Here is a 10861-nt window from a genome sequence, read left to right on the forward strand (position 1 = left end):
AACAAATAAGGCCAGACCTTATCGAATACTTGGGATATGTCCAAGAAAACCGCGGAGCGATATATTTTCCCCTCTAAGGCTCTGTTGATTTCTCTTACGTCTCTGGGCACTTGTTCGGCTGATGCGTGATGTTCCCGAAAACCAAATTGGTGTCCCGGGATGATTTTTTTGTTTTCAATAATCGGTATAATTCTTTTGAGTAATAGCTTTTCAAAGACTTTCGACAGGATTGGCAGTAAGCTTATTGGTCTTTAGGATGATGGTTCTTCTGGTTCTTTCTTTGGTTTTGGGATTAGTATTATTTGGGCTACTTTCCATTGCGCTGGGAAATAACTGAGGCGTATTATAGCATTAAATACTATTGTTATAAATCTTATCGCTTTTGGAGGAAGTTCTTTTAATATTTTCCCGGTTATTAGTTCATATCCAGGCGCCTTGTTAGCTTGTAAATCATTTATTGTTTTTTTGACTCCTTCAGCTTTTATTTTTTGTAAGGGCATTTCCGCTTGCGATGGCGTTGCTAGGTATTTCATGATTGTTTCTTCTCTTTCTCGCTATTCAGGAGACGCGCTTGCAACTGGTTCGAAGACTTTTTTCAGATCGTCTGCAAATACTCTAGTTTTGTCCTTATTGGTTCTTGCCCATTCGCCGTTTTCTTGTTCTATGGGTGGAATTGTTTTTTGGGGAGTTCTTTTGATCTTTCTGGTAAGTTTCCCCAACGAATAGTCTGTAGCTTCTGTGGGGGTTAGATTGATAAGAAACTCTTCGATTGATTTGTCCTGTTCGTTCTTTATAAGTTCCTTCAGTCCTCCGTAGTTCCACTTTCTTTCAAGCACTTGAGTTTGCTCTGATTATAGCTGTAAGAATTGTTCAAGTTAATAGTTAAGATAATATTAGATTGCAATCAAACATGCATTACATGTATCGTGCGTGATTATCAACTTACGTGAACAACAGGTAGGAGGTGTCAATCCTGTGGAATATACAAGCTCAAGAGCGTGTGCAACAGGCCCTGTGTTCAGAGAGACTTTCACCGAAATCCTCGGTCCTTCGTATCACGATGTGAAAAAGAATGAGGGTGTCGAGCGGTACTCGAGATTCTCGATCCTTCTACTTAGGTTATGGTGCGGATACAGAAAAATACAATGTTCCACCGAAATCTTCGGGCCTTCGTATCACGTTGTGCGAAAGAATGTGGGTGTCGAGCGGTTGTTTTATCACCTTGTTTAATTTCGTCTCGCAATGTGTTGACCTGGTTTTTTGCCATTCTTTTCTGATTCTTCTTTTCTCAGCTAATTTATCCTTTATGGCTGTTGAGCAACTTATTACTCTTTTAGAATCTTGGCTAATAGGAGTCGAATCTCAGGGTGCATTTTGAATCGTATTAGTAAGTTTGTCAACTGCCTTATCTATATCCTCGTATGTTTTGAGAGGAATATTACAGGTTGTTTCTCTCTCAACCCTAAGCCAATACTGCAAATAGAATATTTCTTGGTTGATGCTTTTTATATTCTTTCGGAGGATTAAAATTAAAATTACTTATAATATTATTAATCTTTTTTGTCATATAATATTATTGTTGTGCTTGTATTGTCAAGTAATTGCAATTTATACATTTCTGGAGACGTACCAGATGAAACGTAATACACCATTGGTTAGCCTTTTGTTATCGTCATTTAGATCTTTCACCTGGATTAGCTGAAAGTCTGCGGAGTAGAGATAATCGTAGATAACTCTGTCACGAAATATTCTTTCCAAAATAAAGCTAAGATTATTTGTGGTGCACGATGCTGGTAAACAGAGTCCAAGCGAAAGATTCTCGAGAGGATATGCCTCGAGGGTGTATCTTTCGTTTTATGGGTGGAATTGTTTTTGGAGAGTTCTTTTGATCTTTCTGGTAAGTTTCCACAACGAATAGACTGTAGCTTTTGTGGGGGTTTGTGGGGGGCGCGGATAGGGACTAGGGATTACGATCAGACACCGGAAGGATTGACAGATTGATAGCTCTTTCTTGATTCGGTGGGTGGTGGTGCATGGCCGTTCTTAGTTGGTGGAGCGATTTGTCTGGTTAATTCCGATAACGAACGAGACTATCTCGTAGACTTTTTTAGGACTTTGTGTTATATTTGCAACTGAAGATGACGATAAATTATCTATTGGCAGTGGAGCTTCATGATTTGTGTCGAGCAGTAATAGCATGTTCTCTGCCGCATTATGCTTGGCTTCCTTTTTGGATGTTCCTGTACCACATGCTTTCAATTGTCGAGAGAGAGACACATTCCACGGTCAATTTCAAAGAAAATTTAAGGAGGTTCCGTCACTACAAAAATATGCAGCCAGTTTCATGAAATTTTAATATGTTGTTCTGGAATGCAAAATATAATTATGTGAATTTTTTGGGAATTTTTCACCGTCCCGTTTTGAAAAAAATCTACTTTAAAAATGTAAAAAGTACAATCAACGTAGGCTTGACATCTTGTACATTGAGCAATATCTCTTTTTTTAGACGGCTGTTCAAAGGTAACGATTGTATTTAAAAGTTTTTTGACTTTGTAGATATCTTTGTTGTTTTCCTTTTGTTGTAATTCTACGAAGAGGAGTGGCAAGGGATTCTTTGTTCTGGGATTCAATATATTTGATATATTTATGACTTTGTGATTTTGGGCTTCGATATCTGTTTTAATATCATTGACACAAGCTGATGGGTGCATATTTTTTAACAGCACTTTAAATTTTTCGTCGGTTTTGCATTGGTAAATCCTTAGGTTCCTTTTTGCTTTAGAGCTTCCACAATAGGATGATATTTAACTGTTGAAAGGAGTTCCCTGGTGGAAATCTTCTCATGGGTAGGCAAAAAAGGGAAGATACTCATGGGGAGAATTGGGACTTCTACCCATGAGTATCTGCCTATGGGAATCTACCTAAGGGAATCTACCTATGGGAATCTACCTATAGGAATCTACCTATAGGAATCTACCTATGGGAATCTACCCATAGGAATCTACCTATGAGAATCTACCCATAGGAATCTACCTATGGGAATCTACCCATAGGAATCTATTTATAGAAATTTATTCATACATATACCTAGAGCACAAAAAATACTGGAGACAAGTTAGATAAACAAAATATCAACAAAATATTTATAAAATTTATATATTTATATAAATCAGAATCATGTACAAGTTATTTCGCGTCAGGCGGATCGCACATGTGCTTTTTTTTCGCGGCTGTTTGTCGATTAGTGAACGTTGTCGGCGTAAACGTACGGACCTCGGCGGAGTAAATAGACGGTGGAAGATAAATAATCGCGGCGGCGAGGCGAAGTTAAATTGCATAAGAGCGTGATTAGCCTCGATTCCAGGTTATGATACGTCTTATAAGACATGCTTCTCTAATGAATCCCGCAGACTTCATGATAACCGAATATAAAAAAAAAAAAGAAAGTCCTCTGCGATATATATATACCCGTTATTACAAATAAAATAGGAATGTAAAAAATTCACGCGTATACAATTACATCGATCAAATTTAGCCGAATGTGCGCGTTATGCAGAATAAGTAATAGAGTAAATTATAATCGATATGGGTCGAAAGAGGGGGCGATCGCGGCAGAGTTGTTATAAATTAACGTATAATTGCGTCTAGACTAAGCGGATATAAAAACTGTATTTTCGCCGTGATTGCAAAAGCGATTTCTGCATTGTAACCCGACTTTGCCTCACCTTCGGGAAGACGAGAGATTGGACAGCTTCTGTCTGCTGGTAAAAGAAAAAAAAATGCGATAAATTATGCCGCCCCCCTCCTTCTATTTCTTCGAGATGACTCGGCGATAAAATAAACGTTCTAAGCATCAATAGCGTCAAAATGAGAATAAAATAAATCGGATATATTTATATACCGGTCTATTTTACCGGAATTGATTGGGATTTGAAAGGAGAGAGAAGATTAACGGCGAATATATCGTGCAAAAGACGACGATTCTCTTTCAAGAGAGTCTCGTCGACGACTATCGCGCGTCCACCGCCTCTCATTACGATCTAAATCCTAGTTCGGTCGACTTGCTCTCGACTCTCGGGACTTTTCAGAAGCCGTCCTTTGCGGCAGAGGTCAGTCGTTAACGCGTCTTATGGGCGTCTTAGGGATGATAGGTCATGTATATTATTTAATCTTCTTCATCGGATGATGTATCCTTTAGCTCAAATGTTTGACGTACAGTTTTAATTTTCGAAGACAATATTTTATTAATATTGTTTAAACGCTTTTGTAAATCCGCCGGATTTACAGAAGCATTTTCTGTTCCAAGTAAATTCTTTTTTGTAAAAGATCTGAAAGAAGAAAGAATTTAATAAAACATATGTTTATCAAAATAAATACCTATTTATTAAATAAGTTGATTTTAATTAGTACTGAAAATTAATACCTGACAGATATTTTTTCTTATCTGGCGAGCAAGCCTTTCGTGCCTTAGAGTTTGCTTTATTTGGGCAAGCCTTCCCAGAAGCGCTTCTTTTTGATAATTCTTCTCGGGTCCATAGCACGTCGGCGATTTTTTTTACAAATTTTCCATCTCCTTTCAATCCCAATTCAACTTTATTTATTTGATCAAACTGTGCCTGTGACACAACAGAAACCTATAGAAATAATAAAAATAATAGGCTTACATCATGAAGTCATATACATATACAGCATTAAGGCAGAGATTATATAACACACATGACTTTATATTTTTTGATGACGTGATGTTATTTAGTAAATAGTTTTAAGAAGTTTAACTTACTCCATTTGAAGGGTCAATGTTATAAGCGGGACCTTCCAAAGTATAATTTTTATTTGAGGTAGCACCCTGTAAAGAATAAAAGAATAAAAAAATTATCGTTAATTATTTTAAATATTTTAGATAATTTGTAGTACATTTTAAATTCTTTAAATTTATCATAATTCACCTCTAATTGTGGTCGAATTTCAGTTTTGTTTTTGTTATGTAACTCATCCTTCTCGATATCATCAACTACATATGATACCTGCAAAGATTTAAAGTATTATAAATATTTTCTTCCAGAAAACAACATTCTTCTTTTAAATAAAGTTATTATTTACATGATCAGAATCTTTCAGTTGACTTTTTGAAGCGCTACTTAGAGAAGTGTCCACTTTCGGTATTTGAGGAATCGGCTGCTCAATGTGCAGCACAGTGACTTTCGAATCAATGTCGTTGATCTGTAAGCAAAAGATTTGAGTTCAATTGTCACAAGTGTCATCCTTCAGGTTATAGTACTATATTTATTTATAAAATTATTATATTAATGAAAATATTTCTTCACTACATACAACAGACAAATCTTCATTTAAAATTATGCTGCTTTCATCAAAATCATTTTGCCAATCAGGTAATTCGGTCTTAACCTGAAACAATTTAAACAATTATACTTTTACTAATCATAAGAATGTTTATATTGCATAATAAATAAATGAGTGAAACTTACTTTTTGATAGTTTGGAATTTTACTAGAACAGGAAAGCTCATTGTCAGACTTATGTGAATTATCATGTTTTTTTAGACAATCTTTGAATTTATCTAAAAACAAAAACAGCTAATCAGTTTTAGACATGAAAAAATTTCATATAACAACAAAAAGAAATTATATATTATCAATAAAATATAGAAGGTACAGAATCAAAATATGAAAATATTATAAAAAAAACAAAAATATTTACAGCTATCGTGCTTGGCACTTTTGTGCTTTGACGATTCAGACTTGTGAGAAGACCGATGCGATGAGTGGTGTGACAATTCCTTATCTTGCCATTTAAAATTTAGATCTAATATTTTGAAATATCGATCTTCGAGATCTTTGTATTTCATTTCTAATTCTGTATATTTTTGCTTCCATTCTTTGAGCTCTTCCTGAAAATGCATTATGTGTTCCATATTATTGCTTACAGTCTTTTGCTTCTTAATAATCTTCTCCTCATGCTCATCTTCTGAAGCATTATCCATACAAATCAAATCATCTTCTTTCGAAAGTTCTCGAAAAGAACAAACTGTATTTGAAAGTTTGGCCTCTTTGCTGTCTTTAATCTCCTGTTATGGAAACGCAATAGATAAAAGAAGCATTTACTTCTATGAGTGTTAAATAAAAAGGTTAACTTAAGCAAAGGAATTAAAGTAATCATAAATTATTAACAAAAATTAGAAAATTTTATCAAAAAGAAATTTGAACAAGACAATTATTCTACTTCTTAAATGACAAAACAAAATGAATGTACTTATCCCTTAGTTTCCTTTTTTCTAAGTTTTGGTTACATTTATCATCACTTAATCTTTGAAGATTATATTGTCTTGCTTCTTCAATACAGTTGTTCTTTTTGCTCTTGCCTGTCATTTTCTTCTAGAAAAACATTATTATTTCAAAAAATCAATACAAAGATTTGAAAAAAATACAATTTTCTTCATCTTACTTTGTTTTCTTTACACTCTGTTTTCATTGTAGGTTGAACAGGTCTTCGCCCTTTCGGTTTTTCGCACAAAGCAGTGAGGTCACTAAGAGATTCTAAAATAGAAATGTATTACAAACAGCATTTTGTATTGTACAAAAAAGTCTTAAAGAATTTAGTATAACTCACCTGCATAGTGCAGTAGTTTGGCTTTATAATATCCAGTGAGAGGCACTTTCTTTTTACCACACACAATTTTTTCTATGTCTAATATTTGTCCCTGTTCTTTCAATACTGTTTTTGGGGTCTCTTCTTGATTTACACTCCAAAACACTTTGTACTCTGATCTTGTAACACAAGATTGTAATTCACTCAGCACTACTTCATAGTCTTTAAAAAAAGATAGCGGAACATCAGCTTTTTGCTTATCTAATTCGTATTCCACACGGGCCCACATCGTTTCTTCTACGTTCATGTTTTATTTTAAGCACACTTATAAGACAAAGAACAGAAGAAAATGATTATTTTTGGCTAAAAAATATTTTTATACAAAATTTTCGCATATATTAAACTAATTAGACTTCAAATTATATGCAAATTATATATTTGTTATTTTTTTGCATATTTTAAGAACATTATTTATGTGAACAAATTATGTTTTCAATTAATTAACATTTTAATTACTTGTAAATATTATAATTTTTACATTATCAATGTTTTCGTAGAATGTGCAAGAAATAACGAATAAACAATTTTTGTATATAATCCAAAGTTGATTAATAATTAATAATAAATTAACTAATACATTAAGTTGTAGAAATAAATATTACTTGCTGAAGACTAGAAAGAGGTTAGTTAAACACATATGATGTTTGTACTCGTTTTAATGTATTATATTATAATTTTACCATAAAATGCAAGTTTAATATATGCGAATATTTTTAATAAATATAAAATAATAGACTGCTGTTTGTGAACAAAAAATCAACATTATGATGAAGATATAATAATATTAACTGTGTACTATTATTATTAATAATATTAACTGCTGTGTAATATTAACTGTGTACTGTGTTGCAATTTTCACAAACAGCAGTATATTTTTCAGCTGAATATCTTACCAAGTACTTGAATTATTTGTGCACTGTCCCTCTAATATTCTAGCCTCAATAGCTGCTTATCGTGCGCTTTGTCTGGCTCGGTTCAAAAGTCGATTGAAAGTAATGGCGATAGAAGTAAAACAACGGTCGGAATCCTTATAATAATGGAAAGTATGGCGCTCATTTCGCGCCTTCTGTGGCTGCGCTGTTCAGCGAGAAGTCGTGCAGACCGTGAAGGAAAACTCGTCCGTTTCACGCCGATCTCCACCATAAAACGGACTCTGAGGCCTCTGAGCGTATAGTAACGCGTCACGCTCTCCCCACTCTGCCCGTCTATGCGCAGACGATTTCTCGCAGAATCTCTCTCGCAGAATTCTCGCAGAATACTACAATAGAGCACGTGATTTTCATGTGGAACGTGTATATGTAACATTCATGTGTATCAACAAGATTTGTCTATTGAAATTAGCTCGACTGCAATCTTTCTAGTTTATTAAACAAACTTATAAAGTGACGTATGTATATAAATATTATGTATAAAAATATTAAAAATATCATTAAATATTAAAGACTGAATGTTAAAAGATCACTGACAGCATGCTAACCTCAAATAATTAATCTGTGTCTTAAATTTGTTAATTGCATGAAACCGCAGCCTGCGATCATATAACGAGCATATTAATTTTTTATGCCAAGTGAGATCTGCAAGTATCATGCCACAAGAAAATAGCAAAGCATCTAGACGTCAGTATCGTTTATGGTTAAAAGATCCTATCCCCAAGCCACCAAAATCTACAGCCTGTAGGTACAAACTACAGGAAAATAAAAGTGACCAGGTGCAATTTACAGCTGCTTTAAAGAATAATAATTATATGGAGAATGTTCAACAACGGTTGCAACAGTAAGTATATATTCATTGCATAAATCTGTTCCTTGATTTCATCATATAGTGTAAGGGCCTGCGCACAATAGGACAAATATTAAATATTAAATATTAAATTTTATACACGAGAGAAAGAGAAAAAAGATCTTTTCTTTCTTTCTCTCTTGTGTAAAATTTAATATTTAATATTTAATATTTAATATTTGTCCTATTGTGCGCAGGCCCTAAGTTGTGATATATCATAATGTACTAAAATTATTCTGTTTTAGTGTAACTTGGATCCTAACAGCAGTTTTAATACTGTCTGTAGTACAAGTGATGAAATGGACACAGTTTCAACTTTTTCATCCTTGTGCAGTGACTCTGTCAGTGATGAGGTACGTATCAATGTTATGTGTTTAATGAGATATTTTTAATGAATAGTTCCATATCTTTGAGTAAATAAAAAGTATTGTTTAATTAACTTGTGTGACTATACTTATCTTATCTTATATGTATATATACAGAGTGTCTAATTTTAATCGATTACCCCTAAAAACTTTTTTATTTTTGATTGTACAGCAAAATGGTCAGACATAAATTGCATGGCTTGAAGGAGGCCATCAGATGGTGGCAATGATTGCTTATATAAATAATAAAAAATAAAAATGTTTTTGGGGGTGATTGATTAAAATTGGACATATTCTGTATATAGTATTTTAATTACTTTATTTATTAATACATAATGAAAATAAATTTATGTAATATACAATAAAAATTTTTAATTCTTTGAGCAGGTATAACATATTTAATATTTGTTTTTTGTAAATCTAAAAAAACTGCAGACTTGATAAATTGATTTAATTGATATTCACGTTTTTTTATTCGTTTTTGATTCTTTTTATTTCAGAGTGACTCTAGTGCTACATTTCTGAGCATTGATGATTCAAGTGAACACAGCGAAGGACACAGCAGTGGTGCTTTTGATAATCCAGATAACTTAATTGATAATAAGATGAAATTCATTATTGGAGGACAGAAATTTCTGCATCTTGAAGAAGAAATTTTCTTAAATGCAAGAAGAACCAAGTTCGAGATTATGTTGCTTATTTGGAACTTTTCTTTTCGACACAGCTTAACAGCTACAGCCACAGAGGACTTATGCAAACTTGTAAATTGTTTGCTGAATAATGAATTTATCCCAACTACAAAGTATATGTTTCGGCAGGTATTTGGGAGCATTAACTACTCTTTTCATTTCTATTGTCCCGATTGTAATTGCTATATTAAAGAAATACTAAAAAGTGAAAAGAAAAAAACTAATCTTTTGCAATGTCCTGTTTGTAATAGAAAAAGTAGCACCAAAATATGAATGACGGTCACTTCTTTGTAACATTGCCTGTCAAACATCAACTTATTTTTTTTCTTGAAAACACGAATGAAATTTTGGAACTTATTCAATATAGATGGAATCGGGATAAAGACGACTCTGTCATTAGTGACATTTTGATGGATTAATGTATAAAGAACTAATTGATAATGGCACGCTTTCAAGCCGTTTTAGTTTGAGCTTATCGTTTTCAACAGATGGAGCGGTTATATTTTCTGGAAGTAAAAATACTTTGTGGCCCATCCATTTTCGCATAAATGAGCTTCCTCCTTCTTGTCGTTTTGATCAAAATAACTCCATGTTGGCAGGTCTTTGGTTCGGTAGAAATGAGCCAGATATGCCACTTTTCCTTTCTGCATTTGTAAAAGAGGCCAAAAGTTTTGTATAATGATGGCTTAGACTGGAAAGCACCATCGGGAGAACTGATAAACAGCAAAATTGTATTATTTGCTGGTGTTTTGGACTCTAAGGCAAAACCGATTGTACAAAATATAAAGCAATTCAACGGATACTTTGGTTGTGGTTATTGTTATCATCCTGGAATTGTATTAGAAGATGGAATGCATGCAAAATATCCTATGAATGACGATGTTTATATGATGGATGACTTTAGTCTCTCCTACACAGTAAATGGAATAGATCGTGTTCCAAGGAAGAGAAAGTTTTCCAAGTTATTGATAGAAATGACGAAGAATGTAGAAAAGAAATGGAATGGCAGAGAGTTTAAGAAGAGAGGGAAAACTACGTCCAGGAGGTGTGAATGATTACAAAGGAATAAAAGGAAAAAATGCTTTTTGGATTCTTAGTTATTTTAATTTGGTTTACGGATTTGCAATTGACTACATGCATGGAGTATTACTTGGTGTTGTCAAGACTATGACTTTTTATGGTTTGAATCACCTGCTAGTCAATCATTTTCTTTAAAAGATAAAGAGGCCATAGTTGACGAAAGACTTCTTAATATATGTCCCCTTCATCAATATCCAGGCGACCAAGAAGTATTACTGATCGTGTTCATTGGAAAGCGAATGATGGCGGGTCTTGGTACTATATTACAGTTTACCATGCTTA

At 33.5% G+C, this 10861-nt stretch overlaps 2 protein-coding genes across 2 annotated transcripts; one reads left to right on the forward strand and one right to left on the reverse strand.

Moving 5' to 3' along the window:
* Positions 1-4281: 4281 nt before the first annotated feature.
* LOC139784935 (uncharacterized) lies at positions 4282-7838 on the reverse strand. Its single transcript, XM_071724104.1, has 12 exons — positions 7560-7838; positions 6628-6930; positions 6463-6554; positions 6258-6392; positions 5719-6085; positions 5487-5578; positions 5332-5406; positions 5101-5220; positions 4947-5024; positions 4781-4846; positions 4424-4634; positions 4282-4328 (listed from the first exon to the last, which is right to left on the reverse strand). The coding sequence occupies exons 2-12, from the start codon at positions 6911-6913 to the stop codon at positions 4282-4284; spliced, it is 1569 nt and encodes a 522-aa protein (XP_071580205.1). The 5' UTR covers positions 6914-6930; positions 7560-7838.
* A 575-nt stretch (positions 7839-8413) lies between these two features.
* Positions 8414-10157, forward strand: LOC139784936 (uncharacterized). The gene is made up of 4 exons (XM_071724105.1): positions 8414-8439; positions 8691-8798; positions 9311-9628; positions 9988-10157. The coding sequence occupies exons 2-4, from the start codon at positions 8745-8747 to the stop codon at positions 10045-10047; spliced, it is 432 nt and encodes a 143-aa protein (XP_071580206.1). The 5' UTR covers positions 8414-8439; positions 8691-8744; the 3' UTR covers positions 10048-10157.
* The last annotated feature ends 704 nt before the right edge of the window (positions 10158-10861 follow it).

Source organism: Temnothorax nylanderi, unplaced genomic scaffold (genome assembly GCF_030848795.1).
Source record: "Temnothorax nylanderi isolate EJ_2023f unplaced genomic scaffold, tnyl_v1.0 TNYL_tig0708_pilon, whole genome shotgun sequence".
Lineage (NCBI taxonomy): Eukaryota > Metazoa > Arthropoda > Insecta > Hymenoptera > Formicidae > Temnothorax > Temnothorax nylanderi.

What these genes read in the sequence shown, in the direction of transcription:
- LOC139784935 (XM_071724104.1), bottom strand. Translation starts at nt 6,913, where the DNA reads ATGAACGTAGAAGAAACGATGTGGGCCCGTGTGGAATACGAATTAGAT. An exon ending in AAGTGCCAAGCACGATAGCT is followed by an intron (nt 5,579 to 5,718) that starts GTAAATATTTTT and finishes TTTTGTTTTTAG; the next exon opens with ATAAATTCAAAGATTGTCTA. An exon ending in AACTGAAAGATTCTGATCAT is followed by an intron (nt 5,025 to 5,100) that starts GTAAATAATAAC and finishes AAATCTTTGCAG; the next exon opens with GTATCATATGTAGTTGATGA.
- LOC139784936 (XM_071724105.1), top strand. Translation starts at nt 8,745, where the DNA reads ATGGACACAGTTTCAACTTTTTCATCCTTGTGCAGTGACTCTGTCAGT. An exon ending in GTGACTCTGTCAGTGATGAG is followed by an intron (nt 8,799 to 9,310) that starts GTACGTATCAAT and finishes TTTTTATTTCAG; the next exon opens with AGTGACTCTAGTGCTACATT. An exon ending in CAAAGTATATGTTTCGGCAG is followed by an intron (nt 9,629 to 9,987) that starts GTATTTGGGAGC and finishes CGTTTTCAACAG; the next exon opens with ATGGAGCGGTTATATTTTCT.